At 56.9% G+C, this 27973-nt stretch overlaps 1 protein-coding gene across 6 annotated transcripts; it reads right to left on the bottom strand.

Annotated features, from left to right (window-relative positions):
- Positions 1–1178: 1178 nt before the first annotated feature.
- On the bottom strand, positions 1179–27696 carry TFCP2 (transcription factor CP2). 6 transcript variants are annotated; one of them, XR_011684067.1, is made up of 16 exons: positions 26334–27696; positions 24462–24613; positions 22899–22975; positions 22590–22695; positions 22413–22519; positions 21257–21409; positions 18931–19041; positions 17422–17510; positions 15986–16034; positions 14258–14351; positions 13595–13685; positions 12759–12865; positions 11511–11653; positions 9890–9941; positions 8792–9797; positions 1179–2445 (listed from the first exon to the last, which is right to left on the bottom strand). XR_011684067.1 is itself a non-coding variant. In XM_071455925.1 (16 exons), exons 2-16 carry the CDS (start codon positions 26453–26455, stop codon positions 9760–9762), a joined length of 1491 nt encoding a protein of 496 aa, XP_071312026.1. In that variant the 5' UTR covers positions 26456–26616; positions 26664–27696; the 3' UTR covers positions 9659–9759. The 6 variants fall into 6 exon arrangements, 3 of the variants coding, with proteins under 3 accessions (XP_071312026.1, XP_071312024.1, XP_071312027.1); XR_011684069.1 differs by having other exon boundaries at positions 9168–9797; XR_011684068.1 differs by lacking the exon at positions 1179–2445 and having other exon boundaries at positions 9408–9605; positions 9657–9797.
- Positions 27697–27973: the final 277 nt, after the last annotated feature.

Genomic DNA, 27973 nt, shown 5'->3' with positions numbered 1-27973 from the left:
TTGGGGTGGGACACTGAGATGGAGGTGTGTGATGGGGACACTGGGCTGGGAAACCAGGATGGAAACTTTGGGATTTTGGGGTGGGATTTTGGGGTGTGGGCACTGGGCTGGGTCCTGAGCTCAGGGGGATTTTGGGATGGGATGACACAGAATCATGGAGTGCACTGGGTTAGGAGGGACCCTAAAACCCTAAAACCTGTTCCACCCCTGCCCTGGCAGGGACACCGCCCCAAGGACGCCTCCCTCTGTCCCAGGTGCTCCAGCCTGGCCTTGGGCATTGCCAGGGATCCAGGGGCAGCCCCAGCTGCTCTGGGAAATCCATTCCAGGGCCTCCCCACCCTCCCAGGGAACAATTCCTGCCCAATGTCCCATCCATCCCTGCCCTCTGGAAGCCATTCCCTGTGTGCTGTCCCTCCATCCCTTGTCCCCAGCCCCTCTCCAGCTCTCCTGGAGCCCCTTTGGGCCCTGGCAGGGGCTCTGAGCTCTCCCTGCAGTGAGGTGAGCACCCCCAGCTCTCCCAGCCTGGCTCCAGAGGGGCTCCAGCCCTGGGGCAGCTCCGGGGCCCCTCTGGGCTCTCTCCTCATCCTCCCTGTGGGAGCCCAGGGCTGGGGCAGCTCTGCAGGTGGGGTCTGACCTGGGAACAGGGGCAGAGGAGCAGAGCCCCCCTCCCTCCCTCCCTCCCTCCCTCCCTCTGCCCTCGCTGGGGCTCAGCCCAGGCTCGGGGGTCTCCGGGTCCTGTCCAGCTCCCACCCCAGGCACCCCCAGCTCCTTCTCCCGGGGCTGCTCCATCTCCTCACCCCCCTGAGTCCACCCCGGGGTCACTCGGACCCAGGGGCAGCTCCTGCCCTTGGCCCCATTGAACCTCAGCAGATTCCCAGAGGACGCTGCCCCAGCTCGGCCGGGTCCCTCGGGACGGCCTCGTCCTCCAGGGCTGTCCCCAACCTCAGCTCGGTGTCACCAGCTGCCCTCGGTCCCTGTGCCCGTGTCACGGGTGAGGTGACACATTCGGGGACACCGGTCCCAGTGTGGGCCCCCAGGGCACTGCTGGGCACCGCTGGGCACCGCTGGGCACCACTGAGCCCCTGCCCACGGCGCCCTGGCTGTGACCATGCAGCCAATTCTGCACCCACCTCAGTCCAGTCCCCATGGAGCAGAATGTGAGAAACGCCAATCACTCGTTTCTAAAATTTTAGAAGTTTAATAGTAATAAATTGGTTATAAAAACAGTAATAAAATTAGAGTAATAATAATTTGGACAATTAAGATTAGGACAACATGAGACAATAAAAACAAAGAGTTACAGATAGTTCGGGTGCCTCTTTCTGGGCAAAATAAACCTGAAAAAGGACTCAGGTTAACAGAGGATTAACCCTTAAAAGCAACAGCCTGTTGCATATTCATACACCTCATCCATGATGCATAAATTCCATTCAAACACAGGATTCTGGCTGGGCAGTGTCAGCTTCTTCCTCTGAATCCTGACAGCGTCATCCTGAGTGAGTGAGGTGGGAAGAAGTTAATTTCTCCTGATAATGGGGCAATAAATTCTCTTTCTCTGAAAGATTCAGGTGTCCTGTGGCTGCTATCTCAGTGGGAGTACCTCATTCTTTTCTTTAAAACAGTATCTTACATAGCACAGTTTCTATTTTAACATTATGTTATAACCTGAAACTATATTTAACACACTACTTAAGAAAATGATTACAGCATCACTTTCTAACATAACACATACAATATTCATTTTAATATTTGCAAAAAGCCACACATTTTTCACAAGAAGAAATCCAAGAGCAGAGCAGGTCACTCAGTGAGGGATGAAGAGGAAGCAGAGCCCTCCCAAGCCCAAGGTCCGGGCTCTGGAAGTTTCTCTGGAGCAGTTCCTGTGGGTCTGGGTGGAGCCCAGGCTCTGGAGGTTTCTCTGGAGCAGTTCCCTGGATAAAATCCAGGATCCAGACTCTGGAGGTTTCTCTGGAAGTTTCCAGAACTCTGTCACCGTGCCCCAGCTCCCTGTCAGTGATGCCAATGGAAGCAGCAGAACAGGCACTGCCTCAGGTGAGTCTCCACCCTGGCACCATGGGGACCATCCTTACTCCTCCCCGCTGACTTCGGCTGTAGAGGATGGTCCAAGACCTTGGGCAGAGTCCAAAGTCTCACACAGATTTTAGGAAATGTCCCCTGTCCCACGCGCATGGGCCACTCTGTGCTGTTGGGAGCAGCTCCCCCGCTCCAGAGAGAGGGGACACCCCAGTGGTCACCCCAGAGGTCACCTGTGGTGTCACCTGCATGACACAGACAGGGCTGGAGGGACTGGGACCTCGGCTGGTGCTCACAGAAGTGTCTCAGGTATTTAATTTCCCTCTGTCAGAGCTGGGGCAGTTCTCTTCTGTTCTTGGGGCAGTTTTCTGTATCTCTGCCACAGCCAATCCTCCCTCCAGGAGATACCTCCTGTTAATGGACCATTAATTATTAATTATGTCCTGTTCATAGGCCATTAATTATTAATTACCTTCTGTTCATGGGCCAGTGAGTGTCCCTGCATGGCTGATAAAATTCCATCATCCCATTGGGAGATGTGAGCCCAGAGGGAGGAGCCAAGCATTCCTACCTGGATCTAATCTGAGATTTCAAACATTCCTACCTGGATACAATCTGAGATTTCAAACATTCCTACCTGGACACAATCTGAGATTTCAAACATTCCTACCCAGATAAAATCTGAGGTTTCAAACATTCCTGCCTGGATCTAATCTGAGATTTCAACCATTCCTTCCTGGATACAATCTGAGATTTCAAACATTCCTACCTGGATACAATCTGAGATTTCAAACATTCCTACCCGGATACAATCTGAGATTTCAAACATTCCTACCTGGATACAATCTGAGGTTTTGGAACACCCCAGCAGCCTTTCCCCCCTGCATTCCCAGAGGAGCAGCTTTCTCCTCCATTGCATTCCCAGAATGTTCTGGGAAGTTCTGGGGTGGTGCTGCCCCCCTGCATTGGCCAGACTGTCACAGGTGTCACCTGAGCCAGGACCTGCCACACCTGGATCCCACCCTGGCTTTATTTCAATCAAATACTTGGGTTTTATTGTCTTTTTTCCTGTTTTTTTTGCCTGAAACACCTGAAGGGCTGAGGTTGGTATTACCTGGAGCATCCATCTCCAGCAGCCCTGGAGCTGCAGAGGAAAACTCCCCCCTTGTGCAGGATCCCTGCTCCAGCAGAACCACAGCTGGCACTGCAGGAGGGCTGAGCCCCCATGGGATGGGGCTGTGCCAAGGATATTCTGGGATTCACATTCTCTGACCTCAGAGAAAGAAAAACCAGTTCTTATCTCATTTACTGCTCCTGTGTTGTTCACAAGTGGGGTGCATTGGAAGATCGTTTACCTGAAGGGAATTGGTAATTGGATTCTGGTTATTTGATCGATTATTCTGGTCCATTTAATTAATTGATCAATTGAATCCATGTGTGTGAGTTGGGACTGTCACTGACAGGCACGAGATTCTGTGCAGTGGAGTTGAGTGCTTGGCAGATTCAGTGTAATATAATATAGAATTTATTATATATAATTAAGTATTTAATTATATATAATATAATTAAATAATTATATATTTAATATATATTATATATAATTAAATATATTTTATATCTGTATTATATATATAATTAAATAATTATGTATAATATAATAGTGAATATAATTAAGTAATTAATTAGCCTTCTGATAAGATGGAGTCCTCCTCATGATCTTCCTCCCCTTTGTTGGGGTTGCCTGGATTTCTGACACCGCTGGCTGGGGGTGACCCTGCAGTGAGGATGAGGATGAGGATGAGGATGAGGATGAGGATGAGGATGAGGATGAAGATGGGCAGCTCCAGCTGGGAGCTCTGGGCACAGCAGCCCTCGTGTCCTGGGAGAGATCCAGGATGGACACACGGACAGCCAGGACTGACGGACCTCAATGCACACCTGGGACAGCCGGGGGCTGAGGAGATGGAACTCCAGATGTGTGTGAAATGTGGGCACAGCTGGAACATGGGGGAACCTGGGCAGGGGTGAGGGGTGCAGAAAATGGGTGAGGGCAAGGTTTGGGATGAGGAATGGTGTGGATGGAGTAAAATAAAGAGTAAATGCAAGGTTTGGGGTAAGGGATGGTGTGGATGGAGTAAAATAAAGAGTAAATACAAAGTTTGGGATAAGGGATGGTGTGGATGGGGTAAAATAAAGAGTAAATGCAAGGTTTGGGATAAGGGATGGTGTGGATGGAGTAAAATAAAGAGTAAATGCAAGGTTTGGGATAAGGAATGGTGTGGGAGGCGCAGAATAAAGGGTAAATGCAAAGTTTGGGATAAGAAATTACATGGATGGTGTAAAGGGTGAGTGCAAGGTTTGGGATAAGGAATGTGGGTGGTTTAGAATAAAAGGTAAATGCAAGGTGTGAGATAAGGGATGGTGTGGATGGTGGAAAGATGAGTGCAAGGTGTGATATAAGGGATGGTGTGGATGGTGTAAAATGAGGGTAAATGCCAAGGTTTGGGATGAGGGATGGTGTGGATGGCACAGAATGAAGGGTGGATGCAAGGTGTGGGATAAGGAATGATGTGGCTGGTTGTCCTAGGGTGACGTTATGATGCTTGTATCCCCATCCGTGTGTTCTGTTGATGCTGGATATCATGTTCTGTGCCTTCAAGACTGGCTGTGAAGAGCGAATGTTTTGTTTTGGTTTTGCTCTCAGCCGCTCCCCCACAGCTGGCACGACACAGAGACAGGGCAGTACATGGGTGCTGCTTTTGCTTTTTGCTTTGCTTTTCCCTTTGCTCTTGCTTCTGCTTTGCTCCTGCTTTGCTCTTGCTTTTTTGCTTCTGCTCATTAGTTAGTTTAGCTAAGCAGTCCAAATTTTCCCTGGACTGTTTCTCCTTTCCCTTTTTGGACCCACTCAAACCTGCTCCGGACTGGGACCTGGGAAACACTGAGAGTTTGCACCTTGTGCCTGCTGCAGGAGCTGCCCCCGGTGTCAGAGGGACTGAGAACAGAGTGACCACCCCCAGGAGAGACTTTCTGAATTTGTGATCCTTTTCAGAGTGGTGTCACCTGGTATTGCTCATTTTGTGTGCTGGGGGTGTTTTGCCTGTTAAATAAATAGGTTCTTTCCACTTGTCTCCAAGGAATCCTTCCCGACCCCCTTGTGGGGAGGGGCTGTGTGGGTTTGCTCTCTGGAGGGGCCCCTTTTCTCCCAAATTTGCCCTAAACCAGGACAATGGTGCAGAATAAACGACCAGTGCAAGGTTTGGGATAAGGAATGGGGTGGATGGAGTAAAATAAAGGGTAAATGCAAGGTGTGAGATAAGGAGTGGTGTGGGTGGAGTAAAGGGTGAGTACAAGGTTTAGGATAAGGGATTATGTGGACAGTGTAGAATAAAGGGTGAGTGCAAGGTGTGGGATAAGGAATGGTGTGGATGGTGTAAAGGATGAGTGCAAGGGATAAGGAATGACATGGATGGTGCAGAAAAAAGGACCAGTGCAAGGTGTGGGATAATGAGTGGTGCAGAAAAAAGGGTGAGTGCAAGGTTTAGGATAAGGAATGGTGTGGATGGTTCAGAATAAAGAACCAGTTCAAGGTTTGGGATAAGGAGTGGTGTGGACAGTGTAGAATAAAGAGTAAATGCAAGGTGTGGGATAAGGAAGAACGTGGACAGTGTAGAATAAAGGATGAGTGCAAGGTGTGGGATAAGGGATGGTGTGGATGGTGTTAAGGATGAGTGCAAGGTTTAGGATAAGGAATGGTGTGGATGTTGCAGAAAAAAGGATGAGTGGAAGGCTTAGGATATGGAATGATGTGGACAGTGTAGAATAAAGAGTAAATGTAAGGTTTGGGTTAAGTGATGGTGTGGATGGTGTAAAATAAAGGATAAGTGCAAGGTGTGGGATAAGGGATGGTGTAGATGGTGTAAAGGGTGAGTACAAGGGATAAGGAATGACATGGATGGTGTAGAATAAAGGGTAAATGCAAGGTCTGAGATAAGGGATGGTGCAGAATAGAGGATGAATGCAAGGTTTGGGATAAGAAATTACATGGATGGTGTAAAGGGTGAGTGCAAGGTTTGGGATAAGGAATGACATAGATGGTGCAGAAAAAAGAGTAAATGCAAGGTGTGGGATAAGGAATGGTGTGGATGGTGTAAAGATGAGTGCAAAGTTTGGGATAAGGAATGACATGGATGGTGCAGAATAAAGAACCAGTGTAAGGTTTGGGATAAGGAATAGTGTGGATGGAGTAGAATAAAGGGTAAATACAAGGTTTGGGATAAGCAATGGTGTGGATGGTGGAAAGATGAGTGCAAGGCTTAGGATAAGGAATTAATGTGGACAGTGTAGAATAAAGGGTGAGTGCAAACTGTGGGATAAGGAATGGTGTGGATGGAGTAAAATAAAGGGTGAGTGCAAGCTGTGGGAGAAGGAATGGTGTGGATGGAGTAAAATAAAGGGTGAGTGCAAACTGTGGGATAAGAAATGGTGCAGAATAAAGGGTGAGTGCAAGGTGTGAGATAAGGAATGGTGCAGAATAAAGGGTGAGTGCAAGCTGTGGAAGAAGGAATGGTGTGGATGGTGCAGAATAAAAGGTCAAATGCACTTTGGTGTGGATGGTGTAGAATAAAGGATGAGTGCAAGGAGGGGGCTGAGGAATGACACGGATGGAGTGCAGTAAGGGAAGGGGAAAGGCCTGGCTGTGGCCAGGACAGGGTTAATTCCTGCAGCAGCTGCGAGGGGCAGCGCCAGCACCCCGAGTCCTCACCCTTGGTGCTGTGTGCGCTGAAACCCTCGGGGTCTGGGGGGCAGAACTGAGGAGACACCTTGGAGGCACTGCCCAAGGAAAGGGAATGAGAGGAGCAAAGGAAAGGGAAGGAAAGGATCCAAGGAAAGGGAATGAAAGGAGCAAAGGAAAGGGAAGGAAAGGAGCAAAGGAAAGGGAATGAGAGGAGCAAAAGAAAGGGAATGAAAGGAGCAAAGGAAAGGGAATGAAAGGAGCAAAGGAAAGGGAATGAGAGGAGCAAAGGAAAGGGAAGGAAAGGAGCAAAAGAAAGGGAATGAGAGGAGCAAAGGAAAGGGAATGAAGGGAGCAAAGGAAAGGGAATGAGAGGAGCAAAGGAAAGGGAATGAAGGGAGCAAAGGAAAGGGAATGAGAGGAGCAAAGGAAAGGGAAGGAAAGGAGCAAAGGAAAGGGAATGGAAGGATCCAAGGAAAGGGAATGAGAGGAGCAAAGGAAAGGGAATGAGAGGAGCAAAGGAAAGGGAATGAAAGGAGCAAAGGAAAGGGAATGAGAGGAGCAAAGGAAAGGGAATGAAGGGAGCAAAGGAAAGGGAATGAAAGGATCCAAGGAAAGGGAAGGAAAGGAGCAAAGGAAAGGGAATGGAAGGAGCAAAGGAAAGGGAATGAGAGGAGCAAAGGAAAGGGAAGGAAAGGATCCAAGGAAAGGGAATGAAAGGAGCAAAGGAAGGGAATGAAAGGATCCAAGAGCCCCCGTGTCCCCCCTCACCTTCTCCAGGTGAAAGCCCAGGTACAACCTGCAGATGAGGGCACTCCCCCTCCTCCAGGTGTGCCCCACCTGAGGCAGCACCAACCCTGGGGTGCTCCAGCTCTGACACCCCTGGGGCATGGGGGCTTGGGGATGAAGGTGGGGGGATTTGGGGATGAAGGTGGGGGGATTTGGGGGCATTTGGGGACGAATTTGGGGATGAATCTGAGGTCGTTTGGGGATGAATTTGGATAATTTGGGGATGAATTTCGGGTCGGATTTGGGGATGAATTTGAGGTCGTTTGGGGCGATCTGTGGATAATTTTTGGGTAATTTTGGGTGGTGAGGGGGTAATTTAGGGGAGAAGATTCAGGGATATTTCAAGGTGATTTTGGGGCTATCCTGAGGCGACTTGGCAGATTTTTGGAGGTGATTTTGGGGTGGTTTGGGGCTGATTTTGGGATAGTTTGGGGGTGATTTTGGGGTGGTTTGGGGCTGATTTTGGCGATTTCTTGGGAGTGGTTTTGAGTGATTTTTGTGTGGTCTTGGGGGATTTTTGGAGGTGATTTTGGGGTGGTTTGGGGCTGATTTTGGGGATTTCTTGGGGATGGTTTTGAGTGATTTTTGTGTGGTCTTGGGGGATTTTTGGAGGTGATTTTGGGGTAGTTTGGGGGTGATTTTGGGGATTTCTTTGGGGTGGTTTTGAGTGATTTTTGTGTGGTCCCGGGGATGGTTTTGGGGAGATGTTTGGGGTGATTCTGGAGGTGCTACTCAGTGCTGGGGTGGTGCTGCCCCCCTGCACTGGCCAGACTGTCACAGGTGTCACCTGAGCCAGGACCTGCCACACCTGGATCCCAGCCTGGCTTTATTTCAATCAAATCCTTGGTTTTTATTGTCTTTTTTCCTGTTTGTTTTTGCCTGAAACACCTGAAGGGCTGAGGTTGGTATTACCTGGAGCATCCAGGTGTGAGGGATCTGGGGATCAACCTCCCACCCCTGGGCAGATCCCTCACCTGGACACCTGCCCAGAGCCGCTTCAATCACTTCACACATCCAGCAGAAAAAGCCAAATCTTTGCTTATTCTCCCCAAATCTTTGCTTTTCTCCCCAAATCTTTGCTTTTCTCCCCAAATCTTTGCTTTTCTCCCCAAAAATACCCAGCAATCTCCCCTCCCCCCCACCCCGAGTTATTCCTTTCTCTTCCAATTTTCCATAATTAAATCTGGATCTGGAATTCTTGATGACCTTATGAGATCACTTCACACCTGCACCCACCTGGAGGCAACACCTGTCCCCAGGTGGGTGCACACCTGGTGCCCCAGAGCTGCAGCACTGGAGCATCCTGTCCATGCCAGGAGTCACCTGTGGGCAGGGCTGCCAGGTGACCACACCTGGGGCTCTCCAGAGGCTCTCCAGGTGTTCCTTTTGATAGGGGATGGCCAGGTAACAACACCTGGGGGCTCTCCAGGTGTTCCCTGCAAGGGGATGTGGCCAGGTGACCACACCTGGGGCTCTCCAGGTGTTCCCAGGCAGGGTGGTGACCACACCTGGGGGCTCTCCAGGTGTTCCTTTTGAAGGAGGGATGGCCAGGTAACAACACCTGGGGGCTCTCCAGGTGTTCTTTTCAAGGGGGGTGGCCAGGTAACAACACCTGGGGCTCTCCAGAGGCTTTCCAGGTGCTCCTTTTGACGGGGGATGGCCAGGTAACAATACCTGGGGGGTCTCCAAAGCATTTCCAGGTGTTCCCTGCAAGGGGATGTGGCCAGGTGACCACACCTGGGGGTCTCCAGAGGCTCTCCAGGTGTTCCCTGGGAGGGTGGTGCCCAGGTGACCACACCTAGGGGGGTCTCCAAAGCATTTCCAGGTGTTCCTTTCAAGGGTGGTGGCCAGGTAACAACACCTGGAGGGGGTCTCCAAAGGGTTTCCAGGTGTTCCCTGCAAGGGGAGGTGCCCAGGTGACCACACCTGGGGGGTCTCCAAAGCGTTTCCAGATGTTCCTATTGAGGGTGGTGGCCAGGTAACAACACCTGGGGGCTCTCCAGAAGGTGTCCAGGTGCTCTTTTCAAGGGGGGTGGCCAGGTGACCACACCTGGGGGCTCTCCAGGTGCTCTTTTCAAGGAGGGTGGTCAGGTGACCACACCTGGGGGTTCCCAAATCTCGGCTGTGTCCTCGTGCTGGGAGTGGAGGGTGTCCAGGTGTGCTGAGAGGCTGCAGGTGCTCCTCACCTGTCCCTCACCTGGCCCCTATTTCAGGATGATGTGGTAGCTGTCGTTGGTTTCGGCTGCAAAGGAAGCCCAGGACAGGTGAGGGAAGGTGGGAGGGGCTGGTGTGACCCAGGTGTGGCCCAAACACAGAGCCCAGGTACTCACACACCTTTCAGGGTGTCCAGGACGAAGCAGGATTCATCCTGGAAGTTCTGGATCATCTGGAAAAAAAACCCCAAACAGCACCAATTTAGGGCTTTTTTTTTTTGGGAAGAATTTGGGTTCCAAAGGGTGGGAGGTGCCCAGGTGGGAGCTCAGGTGGGAGCTTTGGAAGCACCCACCAGAAATATTTATTTATTTGGGCCCTTCCCAGCACCTGCCCAGGTGATGCTGCCCCCAGAGTGACCCCAGGTGTGCCCTGGGGCAGGGGGCATAGGCTGGCACTGCCAGGGGTGCCCTGGGGCAGGTGGGAGTTACCTGGTTGGTGCCAGGTGTGCCCTGGGGCAGATGGGCATTACCTGGTCGCTGACCAGCACAGGGATCTCTGTGGGGCAGGTGGGCATTCCCTGGGGCGGGTAGGGGTTACCTGGGGCAGGTGGGCATTACCTGGGGCAGGTGTGGTTACCTGGTTGCTGACCAGAACAGGGATCCCTGTGGGACAGGTGGGCATTACCTGGTTGGTGCCAGGTGTGCCCTGGGGCAGGGGGCATTGCCTGGGGCAGGTGGGGTTACCTGGGGCAGGTGGGGTTACCTGGGGTGGGTGGGGGTTACCTGGGGCAGGTGGGCATTGCCTGGGGCGGGGGGGCATTCCCTGGGGCAGGTGAGGTTACCTGGGGCAGGTGTGGTTGCCTGGGGCAGGTGCTGTTACCTGGGGTGGGTGTGGTTACCTGGGGCAGGGGGGGTTACCTGGGGCAGGTGAGGTTACCTGGGGCAGGTGAGGTTACCTGGGGCAGGTGGGCATTACCTGGGGCAGGTGGGCATTCCCTGGGGCAGGTGGGGTTACCTGGGGCAGGTGAGGTTACCTGGGGCAGGGGGGCATTACCTGGGGCAGGGGGGCATTACCTGGGGCAGGTGAGGTTACCTGGGGCAGGTGGGGGTTACCTGGGGCAGGTGGGCATTCCCTGGGGCAGGTATTGTTACCTGGGGCAGGTGAGGTTACCTGGGGCAGGTATTGTTACCTGGGGCAGGTGGGGTTACCTGGGCAGGGGGCATTACCTGGTTGGTGCCAGGTGTGCCCTGGGGCAGGTGTGGTTCCCTGGGGCAGGTATTGTTACCTGGGGCAGGTGTTGTTACCTGGGGCAGGTGAGGTTACCTGGGGCAGGTATTGTTACCTGGGGCAGGTGTTGTTACCTGGGGCAGGTGTGGTTACCTGGGGCAGGTATTGTTACCTGGGGCAGGTGTTGTTACCTGGGGCAGGTGTGGTTACCTGGGGCAGGTGTTGTTACCTGGGGCAGGTATTGTTACCTGGGGCAGGTGAGGTTACCTGGGGCAGGTGTTGTTACCTGGGGCAGGTATTGTTACCTGGGGCAGGTGTGGTTACCTGGGGCAGGTATTGTTACCTGGGGCAGGTGAGGTTACCTGGGGCAGGGGGGCATTACCTGGGGCAGGTGTTGTTACCTGGGGCAGGTGTTGTTACCTGGGGCAGGTGAGGTTACCTGGGGCAGGGGGGCATTACCTGGGGCAGGTGTTGTTACCTGGGGCAGGTGAGGTTACCTGGGGCAGGTGAGGTTACCTGGGGCAGGGGGGCATTACCTGGGGCAGGTGTTGTTACCTGGGGCAGGTGTTGTTACCTGGTCGCTGACCAGCACGTGGATGCCCGTGGGGCCCTGTTTGTAGATGTGCTGGATGTGCTGGGCGGGCACCCGGAACAGCTGCGCCAGCTTCTCTGCCAGCTCGGCCGCCGTCAGCTCCTCCAGGTACACGGCGTGGTACACTGCGGGCACAGCCATACCTGCCAGGTGAGCCCAGGTGTGCCAGCACAGCACAGCCACACCTGCCAGGTGAGCCCAGGGTGCCCAGTGTGCCAGCACAGCACAGCCACACCTGCCAGGTGAGCCCAGTGTGCCCAGTGTGCCAGCACAGCTACACCTGCCAGGTGAGCCCAGTGTGCCCAGGGTGCCAGCACAGTACAGCTACACCTGCCAGGTGAGCCCAGTGTGCCCAGTGTGCCAGCACAGCACAGCCACACCTGCCAGGTGAGCCCAGTGTGCCCAGTGTGCCAGCACAGCACCTGCCAGGTGAGCCCAGTGTGCCCAGGGTGCCAGCCCAGCCACACCTGCCAGGTGAGCCCAGTGTGCCAGCACAGCACAGCCCAGCCACACCTGCCAGGTGAGCCAGCACAGCTACACCTGCCAGGTGAGCCCAGTGTGCCCAGTGTGCCAGCCCAGCCACACCTGCCAGGTGAGCCCAGGTGTGCCAGCACAGCCACCTGGGCTGGGCACAGCTCTGCTCAGGACAGGGGCCTGCCTGTCACCTGTCACAGGTGCCTGGTACTGTGACCTGCCTGGCACCATGACCTGTCACCTGTGCCCTGTCACCTGTGCCCTGTCACCTGTGTCCTCCCTGTCACCTGTGCCCTGTCACCTGTGTCCTGCCTGGCACTCATGACCTGGTTGTCACTCCTGTCCTGTCACGGACAGGGGTGTCATGTCACCTGTGTCATGTCACCCCTGTCCTGTCTGTCACCTGTGCCCTGTCACCTGTGTCCTGTCACCTGTGTCCTGTAACCTGTGCCTGCCCTGTCACCTGTGTCCTCCCTGTCACCGTGTCCTGCCTGGCCTCACAACCCCCCAGTGTCCCTGGGCAGCAGTACCTGCTCTGTTCAGGTGAGTTTGTCCCCAGCAGGATGGGAATGCTGGGAACCAGCCACTCCCCCACCTCCAGGTGTGCTCCCTCCCCCACCTCCAGGTGAGTTCCAGCCCCTCCCAGCCCCCCCAGGTGAGCTCCCACCCCCCCAGGTGATGTCCCAGCCCCCCAGGTGAGTTCCCAGCCCCCCAGGTGAGTTCCCACCCCCCAGGTGTCTCCCCTGCCCCACTCACCAAAGAAGGTGCCGCTGCCTCCATCACCGTCCTCGTGCTCGTGCTGGGGCTCCCTCACCTGCTGCGACTCCTGGCACACGTAGATGGTCAGGCGGGGCCGCACCATCCTGGGACAGGTGAGGGTCACCTGGGGCTGCCCTGCCCAGCCCCTCCCCCTGGGCCAGGTGTCCCCAGGGGGGGCTGGATGAGCCCATCCCAACCCCTGAGCTCCAGGTGTCCCCTCGGTGGCCCTGGCCAGCCTTCCCTGCAATTCCCACCTGAGGAGCTCCCCTGTCCCTCTCAGGTGTCTCCTCTGGAATTCCCACCTGGCAATTCCCACCTGGGCCCCCTGTCCCTCTCAGCCTCCCAAAATGCTCCAGGTGTGTCCAACCCCTGATTTTTCAGGCACGGTGTGAGGAACATCCACCCCCTTTGGGAACCTTCTGGGCGGGTTCCAGGTGGAGACAGCACCTGGAGCAGCAGGAGCTCCTGGCCTGGGGCTCCAGTCCTGGGGTCTCAAACTCAAAGAATCCCTAATTTCCAATTCCCAATTCCCAATCCCTAACTCCCAATCCCTAATCCCTAATTCCCAATTCCCAGTCCTTAATTCCTAATCCCCGATCCCCAATCCCTAATCTCTAATTCCCAATTTCTCTCTCCAACCTGGACCTCCTTCCCCAAAGTTCCTCTGAATTCCTCACTCAGATGGGAAAAAGCTGGGCCAGGTGAGTCCCAGCCCCCCCAGATGACCCCACCCCCCCCCAGGTGAATCCTGACCCCCCCAGATGACCCCACCCCCCCCCAGGTGAGTCCCAGCCCCCCCAGGTGAGTCCTGGGCCCCCCCAGGTGAGCCCCACCTGCCCTTGAGGGCGTTGAAGAGCCGGATGCCGTCGGCGGGGCCGCAGATCTGGATCACGTCCTCCCGTGTCAGCTTCAGCAGGTCTGCCCCTGGGAAAGCCCCAAATTCACCCAGAGTCACCCCAAAATTCATCCCAAAATTCACCCCAGAGTCACCCCAAATTCACCCAGATTGACCCCAAAATTCACTCCAAATTCACCCCAAAATTCACCCCAGAGTCACCCCAGATTCACCCCAAATTCATCTCAAATTCACTCCCAAATGCACCCAGATTGACCCCAAAATTCACCCTAGAGTCACTCCAGATTCACCCTAAAATTCAGCCCAAATTCACCTCAGAGTCACCTCAAATTTGCCCTAAATTCACCCAGATTGACCCCAAAATTCACCCCAGAGTCACCCCAGATTCACCCCAAATTCATCTCAAATTCACCCCCAGAGTCACTCCAGATTCACCCTAAAATTCAGCCCAAATTCATGTCAGAGTCACCTCAAATTTGCCGTAAATTCACCCAGATTCACCCCAAATTCACCTCAAAATCACCCTAAATTCACCCCAAATGTTGGGGTGACCTGGCCCAGGTGAGGAGAAGTGACCCTGCCCAGGTGAGGTGACCCTGTCCAGCTGAGGTAACCCAGGCCAGGTGAGGGCAGAACTCACCTGAGAAGTTCCTGAAGAGCCGTGAGAAGGTGGAGAAGCGGTTGCGGTGCAGCCACTGCTGAGCCTCCTGCGGGCTCCAGGCGGGCAGCAGCGTCTGGGGGGACACAGGTGCTGCCAGGTGACCTGCCTGGCCAGCTCAGGGGCACAGGTGAGCTCAGGGTGGGCCAGCACGGGTGGGAAATGAACCCCTGAGCAGGGGGGAGGAGGTGGTGACCTCAGAGGTGACCTGGAAATGTCTCCAGGTGATGTGGAAGTGTGGAAGTGCTGTGGCACAGGTGAGCTCAGGGTGGGCCAGCACAGGTGGGAACTGAGCCCCTGAGCAGGGGGGACCTGGGCATGCCTCCAGGTGATGTGGAAATGTTTCTACTGAGGTACAGGTGAGCTCAGGTGAGCTCAGGTGGGAATTGAGCCCCTGAGCAGGTGGGACCCAGAAATGTCTCCAGGTGATGTGGAAGTGTTTCTACTGAGGTACAGGTGAGCTCAGGTAAGCATAGGTGGGAGGAGGTGAGGACCTCAGGTGACCTGGAAATGTCTCCAGGTGACGTGGAAGTGTTTCTTCCCACAGAGCCCACCTGTGCCTCACCTGGGTGTGGAACACAGCCCACCTGTGCCTCACCTGGATGTAGGACACAGGTGAGCTCAGGTGAACTCAGGGTGGGTCAGCACAGGTGGGAAATGAACCCCTGAGCAGGGGGGATGAGGTGATGACCTCAGAGGTGACCTGGAAATGCCTCCAGGTGATGTGGAACCTCCAGAGGCACAGGTGAGCTCAGGTGAGCTCAGGGTGGGCCAGCACAGGTGGGAATTGAACTCCTGAGCAGGTGGGACCTGGACATGCCTCCAGGTGATGTGGAAATGTTTCTACTGAGGTACAGGTGAGCTCAGGTGGGAAATGAACCCCTGAGCAGGTGGGATGAGGTGAGGACCTCAGGTGACCTGGAAATGTCTCCAGGTGATGTGGAAGCGTTTCTTCCCACAGAGCCCACCTGTGCCTCACCTGGATGTAGGGCTCAGGGTGGGCCAGCACAGGTGGGAATTGAACTCCTGAGCAGGTGGGACCCAGAAATGTCTCCAGGTGATGTGGAAGTGTGGAAGTGCTGGGGCACAGGTGAGCTCAGGTGAACTCAGGGTGGGTCAGCACAGGTGGGAATTGAACTCCTGAGCAGGTGGGATGAGGTGAGGACCTCAGGTGACCTGGACATGCCTCCAGGTGATGTGGAAGTGTTTCTGCTACGGTACAGGTGAGCTCAGGTGGGAAATGAACCCCTGAGCAGGTGGGAGGAGGTGATGACCTCAGAGGTGACCTGGACATGCCTCCAGGTGATGTGGAAGTGTGGAAGTGCTGAGGCACAGGTGAGCTCAGGGTGGGCCAGCACAGGTGGGAATTGAACTCCTGAGCAGGTGGGAGGAGGTGAGGACCTCAGAGGTGACCTGGGCATGACTCCAGGTGATGTGGAAATGTTTCTGCTGAGGTACAGGTGAGCTCAGGTGGGAAATGAACCCCTGAGCAGGGGGGACCTGGACATGCCTCCAGGTGATGTGGAAGTGTGGAAGTGCTGAGGCACAGGTGAGCTCAGGTGAGCTCAGGTGAGCTCAGGGTGGGCCAGCACAGGTGGGAATTCCCCCCCAGGTGGGGACAGCGGGGTCTCCCAGGTGTCTGCAGGTGACCCCAGGGTTCCCAGTGGAAGCCCCAGGTGTACCTGGGCAGGTACCTGGGCAGGTACTTACGTCAGCCAGGGGCGCCGGGGGGTCGGGCTGGTGGCTCGGGGACCCGCTGCTGGGGACAGAGGGACACGGGTCACTGGGACAGGGGGACAGAGGGACAGGGAGACACTGGGGACACGGGGACACTGGGACAGGGGGACAGAGGGACACTGGGGACACTGGGACAGGGGGACATGGGTCACTGGGACAGGGGGACAGGGGGACACTGGGGACACTGGGACAGGGGGACAGAGGGACACTGGGGACACTGGGACAGGGGGACAGAGGGACAGGGGGACACGGGTCACTGGGACAGGGGGACACGGGGACACTGGGACAGGGGGACAGAGGGACACTGGGGACATGGGGACGGGGGACATGGGTCACTGGGGACACTGGGACAGAGGGACAGAGGGACACGAGGCACTGGGGACACTGGAACAGGGGGACACAGGGACAGAGGGACACTGGGGACACTGGGACAGAGGGACACAGGTCATTGGGGACACTGGGACAGGGGGACACGGGGACAGAGGGACAGGGGTCACTGGGGACACTGGGATACTGGGACAGAGGGACACGGGGCACTGGGGACACTGGGACAGAGGGACACTGGGGATACTGGGACAGGGGGACAGAGGGACACGGATCACTGGGGACACTGGGGCAGGGGGACAGAGGGACATGGGTCACTGGGGACACTGGGACAGAGGGACACTGGGGACACTGGGACAGAGGGACATGGGGACACTGGGACAGAGGGACATGGGGACACTGTGATGGCACTGGGGTCACAATGGGATGGCAGTGAGATGATACGGGGATGGCACTGGGATGGCACTGGTGCCACCCCCGCCCCAGTCTGACCCACCCCCAGCTCCCAGCACTCCCAGCACTCCCAGTTCCAGCATTCCCAGTGCTCCCAGTCTGGCACTCCCAAGCACTCCCAGCATTCCCAGCACTCCCAGTATTCCCAGTTCCAGTGCTCCCAGCACTCCCAGTCTGGCACTCCCGGTATTCCCAGTACTCCCAGTTCCAGCATTCCCAGTATTCCCAGTCCCAGTTCCAGCACTCCCAGCGCTCCCAGCACTCCTAGTATTCCCAGTTCCAGCACTCCCAGCATTCCCAGCACTCCCAGTTCCAGCACTCCCAGCACCCCCAGCATTCCCAGTTCCAGCATTCCCAGCATTCCCAGCACTCCCAGTTCCAGCATTCCCAGCGCTCCCAGTTCCAGCACTCCCAGCATTCCCAGCATTCCCAGCACTCCCAGCGCTCCCAGCATTCCCAGCATTCCCAGCACTCCCAGCACTCCCAGCATTCCCAGTTCCAGCATTCCCAGCATTCCCAGCACTCCCAGTTCCAGCATTCCCAGCGCTCCCAGTTCCAGCATTCCCAGCATTCCCAGTTCCAGCACTCCCAGCATTCCCAGCACTCCCAGCACTCCCAGTCCCAGCGCTCACCCGTCCCCGATGGAGAAGCTGCTGTGGGAGCTGTTGAAGCCAGGCGAGGGCGCGTTGGGCACGTAGGTGACCTCGGGCCAGGGCGAGCACTGCGGGCATGCCAGGTGAGCCCAGGGGCACCGGGACTGCACCTGCACCTGCACACACCTGGGCTACACCTGCACACCTGGGCTACACCTGCACACCTGGGCTACACCTGTACACCTGAACACACCTGGGCTACACCTGTACACACCTGGGACTGCACCTGTACACACCTGGGCTACACCTGTACACACCTGGGACTGCACCTGTACACACCTGGGCTACACCTGTACACACCTGGGCTACACCTGCACACACCTGCACACACCTGGGACTGCACCTGCACCTGCACACACCTGGGCTACACCTGTACACACCTGAACACACTGAGACTGCACCTGCACACACCTGGGCTACACCTGCACACACCTGGGCTACACCTGTACACACACACCTGAACACACCTGGGCTACACCTGCACACACCTGCACACACCTGGGCTACACCTGTACACACCTGAACACACCTGGGACTGCACCTACACACACCTGCACATACCTGGGACTGCACCTGCACCTGCACACACCTGGGCTACACCTGTACACACCTGCACACACCTGGGCTACACCTGTACATACCTGGGCTACACCTGTACACACCTGAACACACCTGGGACTGCACCTGCACCTGCACACACCTGGGCTACACCTGTACACACCTGCACACACCTGGGACTGCACCTACACACACCTGCACACACCTGGGCTGCGCCTGCACACACCTGCACACACCTGGAGCCATGCACACACCTGGGCTGCACCTGTACACACCTGAACACACCTGGGCTGCACCTGCACACCTGAACACACCTGGAGCCATGCACACACCTGGGACTGCACCTGCACACACCTGCGAATGCACCTGCACACACACACCTGAACACACCTGGGACTGCACCTGTACATACCCAGGCTACACCTGTACACACCTGCACACACCTGGACTGCACCTGTACACACCTGGGACTGCACCTGCATACCTGCACACACCTGGGCTACACCTGCACACACCTGAACACACCTGGGACTGCACCTGTACACACCTGGGACTGCACCTGCATACCTGCACACACCTGGGCTACACCTGCACACACCTGGGCTGCACCTGCACTACACACACACACCTGGAGCCATACACACACCTGGGCTGCACCCACGCCTGCACACACCTGGACTCACACACACCTGGCCCTGCACACAGCTCCACCCCCACACACCTGGCCCTGCACACACCTGGCCCTGCACACACCTGCCCAGCTCAGGTCAATAGTGTCCCCAAAGCCCTTCTGCAGGTGCAAAGCACCTCCTCTGCCCCAGTTCTGTCTGGCAGGTAGGAACACCTTGAGCCGAGCTCTGGCAGCAGCAGCACAGCCCTGCTCCCTGCAGCCAGGTGGGGCAGGTGGGGCAGGTGGGGCAGGTGGCTCACCTCGGTCAGGATGGTGGTCTCGTAGGAGGGCTGGTACTTCTCCTTCTCGTGCGGCGTTCGCTTCTCCATCTTCTCCCGGTCGGTTTTCTGCTTCCGGTCGGCTCCTTTGGGCTGCCAGGGACACCCACAGGTGACACAGGTGTGGGGACACCCACAGGTGGCACAGGTGTGGGGACACCCACAGGTGGCACAGGTGACACAGGTGTGGGGACACCCACAGGTGGCACAGGTGTGGGGACACCCACAGGTGGCACAGGTGACACAGGTGTGGGGACACCCACAGGTGACACAGGTGTGGGGACACCCACAGGTGACAAAGGTGGTACAGGTGTGGGGGACACCCAGAGGTGGCACAGGTGACACAGGTGTGGGGAACACCCACAGGTGGCACAGGTGACACAGGTGACACAGGTGTGGGGGACACCCACAGGTGGCGCAGGTGTGGGCACACCCACAGGTGACACAGGTGTGGGGGACACATACAGGTGACACAGGTGGTACAGGTGTGGGGAACACCCACAGGTGGCACAGGTGGCACAGGTGACTCAGCCCTCCTGGTGCTCGGCACAGGGAAAAGGAGTCTGGGGAGAAGCTTGTCCTGAGGGCGTCTGCAGGGACAGGGGTGTGACCACCTGGAGACACCTGAACACACCTGTAACACACCTGTAACCCCATGAACACACCTGTAACTAGCTGGAGACATCCGTAATCACCTGGAGATACCTGAAACCATCTGAATACTCCTGTAGCCACTTTGTACACACCTATAACCCCCTGAGTACATCTGAATCCTCTCTGCAGACACCTGTAACCCCCTGAACACACCTGTAAAACCTAGAGACATCTGTAACCCCCTGAATACACCTGTAACCCCCTGAATACACCTGTAACCATCTGGAAATACCTGTAACCACCTGAATACACCTGTAGCCACCTGGAGATATCTGTAACTCCCTGAACACACCTGTAACCACCTGAAGAGACCAGACCTGTAACAACCTGGAGACTCCTGTAACTCCCTGAACAAACCTGTAATCACTTGGAGACACCTGAAACCACCTGAATACACCTGTAACTACCTGAAGACACCTATAACTCTGAGTACATCTGTAACCTCTCTGCAGACACCTGTAACCACCTGAACACACCTGTAACCACCTGAATACACCTGTAACTCAAATCCCACTGGAAGTACAGTGTGGAACCTCCACAGGTATCCAGGTGTTCCCTTTGGTAGACCCCTGCAGAAATTCCCTTGAACTCGGCTGTACCTGCACTCACAGGTGAAGGAATTTGGCCCAGGTGGACCAGGGGAGGGCAGAGCAGGACCCCAAACCCCGCTGACCCCCCCAAGGTGAACAGGTGAGAAAAGAGGAGCCAAGGTGAGATTTTGGGGGTGTTGCAGGTGGGATGGAGTCACGGGCACCCCAAGGTGTGACCAGAGCGGGAACAACCCCTCCCTTACCTGCATCACCTGCACCACCTGCACCATCTACAGCACCTGCATCACCTGCACTGCCGGCAGCACCTGCACCGCCTGCATCACCTGCACCCTGAACCACCTGCACCACCTGCATCACCTGCACCATCTACAGCACCATCTACAGCACCTGCATCACCAGCATCACCTGCACCACCTGCAGCACCAGCATCACCTGCATCACCTACACCCTGAACCACCTGCATCACCTACACCACCTACAGCACCTGCATCACCTGCCCCAACTGCATCACCTGCAGCACCTGCATCACCTACACCATCTACACCACCTGCACCACCTGCATTGCCTGCATCACCTGCAGCACCTACAGCACCTGCAGCACCTGCACCATCTGCACCACCTGCAGCACCTGCACCGCCTGCATCACCTGCATCACCAGCACCACCTGCACCACCTGCACCACCTACACCACCTGCATCACCTGCACCACCTGCATCACCTGCACCACCTGCAGCACCAGCACCACCTGCATGACCTGCACCACCTGCACCATCTACACCACTTGCACCACCTGCAGCACCTGCGTCACCTGCAGCACCTGCATCATCTGCACCACCTGCACCATCTACACCACCTGCATCACCTGCACCCTGCATCACCTACAGCACCTATACCACCTGCACCCTGCATCATCTGCACCATCTGCATCACCTGTACCACCTGCATCACCTGCATCACCTGCACCCTGCATCACCTGCTCCACCTGCATCACCTGCTCCACCTGCATCACCTGCATCAGCGGCTGGGGCTGTTATTCCTGAAGGTGGGAGGTTTCAGAGGCACCGGTACAAAGTGGGACAGAGCCCAGGTGGGAGCTCAGGTACCTTGAAGACCTTGATCTGGCAGCTGGCAGAGTGCAGGTGCTCGGTGTACTCGCCGCTCTCGTTCTCCCGGAAGGTGTCGATCTGCACGCGGAAGGGAACGCCCTTCTCGCCGCCGTGCTTGCGCAGCGTGAACTCCGTGCTGATGCAGTGCACCTGCGGACAGGTGAGCCTCCTGTGCGGCTGCCAGCGAGGGACAGAACCCAGCTGGGCCCCACCTGTGGGACAGGGCCCACCTGGATATGGGACAGAGCCCAGCTGGGCCCCACCTGTGGGACAGGGCCCACCTGGATATGGGACAGAGCCCAGCTGGGCCCCACCTGGCTGTGGGACAGAGCTCAGCTGGGCCCCACCTGTGGGACAGGGCCCACCTGGATATGGGAGAGAGCCCAGCTGGGCCCCACCTGGCTGTGGGACAGAGCTCAGCTGGGCCCCACCTGTGGGACAGGGCCCACCTGGATATGGGACAGAGCCCAGCTGGGCCCCACCTGTGGGACAGGGCCCACCTGGATATAGGACAGAGCCCAGCTGTGCCCCACCTGGCTGTGGGACAGAGCACACCTGGCTGTGGGACAGGGCCCACCTGGATATAGGACAGAGCCCAGCTGGGCCTCACCTGGCTGTGGGACAGGGCCCACCTGCATATAGGACAGAGCCCAGCTGGCTGTGGGACAGAGCCCACCTGGATATAGGACAGAGCCCAGCTGGGCCTCACCTGGCTGTGGGACAGGGCCCACCTGTCCCTTACCTGGATGCAGAACAGAGCCCACCTGCCCCTTACCTGGGTGTGGGACAGAGCCCACCTGTCCCTTACCTGGATATAGGACAGAGCCCAGCTGGGCCTCACCTGGATGCAGGACAGAGCCCACCTCGATGTGAGGCACTGCCCAGCTGGGCCTCACCTGGATGCAGGACAGAGCCCACTGTCCTCACTCAGATGCAGGACAGAGCCCAGCTGGGCCTCACCTGAATGCATGTCAGTGCCCACCTGTCCTCACCTGGATGTGAGGCAGAGCCCACCTGTCCTCACCTGAATGCAGGACAGAGCCCACCTGTCCTCACCTGGATGTGAGGCAGAGCCCACCTGTCCTCACCTGGATGTGAGGCACTGCCCAGCTGTCCCTCATGTGGATGTGAGGCACTGCCCACCTGTCCTCACCTGGATGAAGACCGAGGTCCTCTTGGAGGGGTCCCACAGGAACTCCACGGTGTTGAGCTGCGTGGGGTTCGCGCGGGGGTCGATGATCCCCACAGACATCGGGATATCTGCAGGGGAGGGGGGGACAGGTGAGGCCCACCTGGGACCTCCCAGCTGCCCCAGCCAGGTGAGACTCACCTATGTCCAGGATCCTGTCGCCAGGCCTGTTCCACCTCCAGCCCTCCAGCTGCTGGTGCTCCGTGTACTGCAGCCGCCGGTCGTGGAAAACCACCCGGAAGATGCTCTGGGGAAGGGGGAACATCACCTGGAGCTGCCCTGCCACACCTGGCCAGGCGTGCAGCCCCTCCCTGTGCCAAAAAGGGGCAAAGGGAACCACTCTCCTCCCCCAAACAGGCGAATCTCCCAGCACACCCAGCTGCAGGGCCCTGGAGGGCACCTGGCTGGCACGGGCACACCTGGCCAGGGGTACCTGAGCTCTCTGCTCACCTTGACCAGCTTCCCGTTGATCTCGGGCAGCTCCCCGAGTTTCCTGTTGTCCAACATCCGGATCTCATAGGACTGACCTGGGGGCAGGAGGGCACCTGAGCGTTTCTGTCACCTGTACCTGTCACCTGAGCTCCTCGTTCCTTTGGGGTCCCACCAACCCAGACCTTCCAGTGGTACCTGAAAGCAGCAGGTACACCTGAACCTGTAACTGCCATCCTGCAGAGCTGCCCAGCACTGACCTGTACAGAGACACCTTACACACACCTGGAACCCTCTGCATACACCTCACACACACCTGTAACCACCCTGCACACACCTGTAGAGATACACCTCACACACACCTGGAACCCTCTGCATACACCTCACACACACCTGTACAGATACACCTCACACACACCTGTAACCCTCTGCATACACCTGTACAGACACCTTACACACACCTGTAACCACCCTGCACACACCTGTACAGATACACCTCACACACACCTGGAACCCTCTGCATACACCTTACACACACCTGTACGGATACACCTCACACACACCTGTAACCACCCTGCACACACCTGTACAGAGACACCTTACACACACCTGTATGGATACACCTCACACACACCTGTAATCCTCTGCATACACCTGTACAGAGACACCTCACACACACCTGGAACCCTCTGCATACACCTGTACAGACACCTTACACACACCTGTAACCCTCTGCATACACCTTACACACACCTGTACGGATACACCTTACACACACCTGTAGCCCTCTGTGTACACCTCACACACACCTGTATGGGTACACCTCACACACACCTGTAACCCCCCTGCACACACCTGTACAGACACCTCACACACACCTGTATCCACCCTGCACACACCTGTACAGATCCACCTTACACACACCTGGAACCCTCTGCATACACCTTACACACGCCTGTAACCACCCTGCACACACCTGTACAGAGACACCTTACACACACCTGTAACCACCTTGTACACCTGTAACCACCTTGCACACACCTGTAATCCTCTGCACACGCCTGTACAGTTATACCTTACACGCACACCTGTAATCCTCTGCACACGCCTGTACAGATAAACCTTACACATATCTGTAACCACCTCACACACACCTGTAACCACCTTGCACACACCTGTAATCCTCTGCACATGCCTGTACAGTTACACCTTACACACACCCTGCACACACCTCTGCACACACCTGTAACCACCCTTCACACACCTGTACAGATAAACCTTACACACACCTGTAACCACCTTGCACACACCTGTAATCCTCTGCACACGCCTGTACAGATACACCTAACACACCCCCTGCACACCTGTACACACCCCTGTTACCACCCTCCAGTACCCCCCAGGTGACTCCTGCTCCACCTGGGCCAAGCACATCCAGGTGCAGGCACTGCCCCCTCCCATTTCCCAACAGGACCACCCCAAAACTCAGCAATTCCCGGGGGCAAACAACAAAACAACACCTTCCACAGGCAGAACCCCCAGCCATCCTGCTCCAAGGCACCTGTGCAGGACAGGTGTGCTCACCTTGGTTGAGGTAGGTGAGGGTCTCGTCGTGCAGCTTGACGGCGGGCGAGGTGGCGGCGCACAGCACGTACTGGAAGGGCAGCAGCTTGTCCTGGCTGTCGGGGGGCAGGCTGGACTCCTCCTGCTTGAAGATGGGCAGGGCCAGGACATCGCTGTGGACAGGGGAGAGAGTCACCTGAGACAGGTGAGCTGGGGGGCAGGGGTGCCTTCAATCCAACCCTGGTACCTGCAGGATGAGCCCCACCTGGAACCTGGCTCTGCCTCCAGACCCTGCATGAGATCAGGGCTGCAGGTGTGGCCTGAACATCTGGCTTCAGGGGCTCACCTGAGGCACACCTGTCACCTGTGGCCATCTGGGTACACCTGTCAACACCTGGGTACACCTGTGAGCACTCCTGATCCTGACTCCGACCACTACAACAACCACAATTCCAGCTGGAACTCCAGCCCTGCTCCTTCCCTACTCCAACCACAGCTCCGGCCCAATGGCATCCTGAATCCATCCTGAATCCAACCTGAATCCATCACTACTGCACCCCAAATCCATCCCGAATCCATCCCTACTGCATCCCAAATCCATCCTGAATCCAACCTGAATCCATCACTACTGCACCCCAAATCCATCTGTACTGCATCCCAAACCCATCCCTACTGCATCCCAAATCCATCCTGAATCCATCCCAATGGCATCCTGAATCCAACCTGAATCCAACCTGAATCCATCACTACTGCACCCCAAATCCATCCCGAATCCATCCCTACTGCATCCCAAATCCATCCTGAATCCAACCTGAATCCATCCCTACTGCACCCCAAATCCATCTGTACTGCATCCCAAACCCATCCTGAATCCATCCCTACTGCATCCCAAATCCATTCCAATGGCATCCCAAATCTATCCCTACTGCACCCCAAATCCATCCCACCTGCACCTCAAATCCATCCCAAATCCATCCCAAACCCATCCCAGTCTCAAAAACAGCTCCATGCATTGCTTCAGCCATAATTGCAATTACAACTCCAACCCAGCTCCATCCGTACTCCATCCCAACTCTATCCCTACTCCATCCCAGCTCCAACCCCAATTCGATCCCTACTCCATCCCAACTCTATCCCTACTCCATCCCAGCTCCATCCCAACTCCATCCCTACTCAATCCCTACTCCATCCCAACTCCTTCCCAACTCCATCCCTACTCCAGCCCCAACTCTGGCACAGTTCAGGGTTCCCGCACCCCTGGCACCCCCTGCCATGCTGAGGACCCCTGGAGATTTTGGGGACCCCTGGGGATTTTGGGATCCCCCAGAGATTCTGGGATCCCCCTGGAGATTCTGGGGACTCCCAGAGATTTTGGGATTTCCTCAGAGGTTCTGGGGACCCCTGGAGATTCTGGGATCCCCCTTGAGATTCTGGGGACCCCGGAGATTTTGGGGTTTCTCTTGAGGGTTCTGGGGACCCCCAGAGATTCTGGAATTCCCCTGGAAATTCTGGGGACCCCAGGAGATTTTAGGGACCCCTGGGGATTTTGGGATCCCCCAGACATTCTGGGGACCCATGGAGATGTTGGGGTTTCCCTTGGGGATTTTGGGGACCCTTGGACATTTCAGGGTTTCCCTTGGGGATTTTGGGGACCCCCTGAGATTTTGGGGTTTCCCTTGGGGATCCATGGAGATTCTGGGGTGCCTCTGGACATTCCAGGGTCCCCCTCTTCTTTGGGTACCACTGCTGAGGTGACACCTCCAACCTCCAGCTCCTTTTGAGGCTCCCCACTCCCTGCACGGCCCCTGCCTTCCCCGGGATCTTTTGGGGTGCCCTGTTTCGGGGTGCCCTGAGACTTCTGGGGTGCCCTGTGGGTTTTGGGGTCCCCGGTACCTCATGCTGTAGGCACCAGCGCCGAGCTCCTGCCCGATGCCCGAGAGGCTGGCGTCGAAATCCTGCACCAGCCCCGACTCGATCACCTCGTCCGCCAGCGGCAGCTTCAGCGCCCACGCCATGGCCCCAGGCACCCCGAAAACGGCCAGCGGGTCACCCCCAAAAACGGGGGGTCCTCAGGGTCACCCCAAAAATGGGGGGGGGGGGTCAGGGGTACTCAAAAATGGGGGTGTCCGGGGATACAGCAAAAGTGAGGTTTGGGGCACTCCCAAACGCGTGGGTTCTTGGGGTCACCCCCAAAATCAGGGGTCACCCCCAAAACCAGGGGGCCTTGGGGTCACCCCCAAACCGATGGGCCTCGGGGTCACCCCAAAACGGGGTCTTCAGTGTCACCCCAAAAATGGAGTTCCTCAGTGTCACCCCAAGCCAGGAACTCCTCAGGGCACCCCAACACTTCCCCCTGATTTCTGGGGGTACCAAAGCTCCCCAAACCTCTTGAGGACCCTCTCCTGCAGTGAGCAATTTGGGGACCCCCAAACCCCACTATCACAGATGAATGAACCCCAAAACTCAGCAACACCCCCCCTCAAAGGGAACACCTTTGGGGGCACCCCAAAACCCCTGAGAGGCGACACCCCCGGGGCGCCCCGAGTTCTACAGAGTAACCCCAAGGGCTGCAGCCAAGGGGACCCCAAAATCCTGCACTCCCCTCTAAGGGCTGGGACCCCAAAATCCTGCACTGCCCTACAGGGGCTGCACTCAAAGGGACCCCCCAAAATCCTGCACTTGCCTGCAGCCAAGGGGACCCTAAAATCCTGCACTTCCCTCTAAAGGCTGCACCCAAAGGGACCCCAAAATCCTGCACCACCCTACAGGGGCTGCACTCAAAAGGACCCCCCAAAATCCTGCACTGCCCTGCACCCAAGGGGACCCCAAAACCCTGAACTGCCCTCAAGGGGCTGCACCCAAAGGGACCCCAAAAATCCTGCACTGCCCTGCAGGGACTGCACCCAAGGGGACCCCCCAAAATCCTGCACTGCTCTCTAAGGGCTGCACCCCCGGGGACCCCCTCAAAATCCTGCACTCCACTCTAAGGGCTGCACCTAAGGGGACCCCAAAAATCCTGCGCTGCCCTCTAAGGGCTGCACACGTGGGGACCCCAAAATCCTGCACTCCCCTCTAAGTGCTCACCCACGGGGACCCCAAAATACTGCACTGCCCTGCAGGGGCTGCACCCACGGGGACCCCCCCAGTCCAGGCCAGGACCCCCCAGTCTGCGTCGGGACCCCCCAGTCCGGGCCGGGATCCCCCAATCCGGGCCGGGACCCCCCCAAACCGGGCCCGCCCCTCCGCTCCGGGCCGGGACCCCCCCGCTCCGGGCCGGGACCCCTCCCCAGTCCGACCGGGACCCCCCAGTCCAGTCCGGGCCCGCCCCCCCCGCTCCGGGCCGGGACCCCCGAACGCGCCGCTCCGCCAAGATGGAGGCGGCGGCCCCACCCCCGCCGCTGGGAGGGAGGCCCCGCCCCTCCGGCCCGCTCAGCCAATGGGACCGGGTCTTGCCGTGTGACGGGCGGTCACAATAACCAATAGAGAGCTGCGCGCCGGGCAGGCCGCTCAGGGATTGGCTGGGGGGCGTGGCC

This window comes from Agelaius tricolor, unplaced genomic scaffold, assembly GCF_023055355.1.
Source record: "Agelaius tricolor isolate 1412-34295 unplaced genomic scaffold, bAgeTri1.0.p SCAF_55, whole genome shotgun sequence".
NCBI classification, from domain to species: domain Eukaryota; kingdom Metazoa; phylum Chordata; class Aves; order Passeriformes; family Icteridae; genus Agelaius; species Agelaius tricolor.
This window is presented reverse-complemented; position numbering and strand designations above follow the sequence as displayed.

Coding starts and splice junctions, on each gene's coding strand:
- TFCP2 (XM_071455925.1), bottom strand. CDS start 26,455: ATGGCGTGGGCGCTGAAGCTGCCGCTGGCGGACGAGGTGATCGAGTCG. Junction 17,511..18,930: donor AGACCACCATCCTGACCGAG/GTGAGCCACCTG, acceptor GCATGCCCGCAG/TGCTCGCCCTGGCCCGAGGT. Junction 16,035..17,421: donor AGCTTCTCCATCGGGGACGG/GTGAGCGCTGGG, acceptor CTCTGTCCCCAG/CAGCGGGTCCCCGAGCCACC.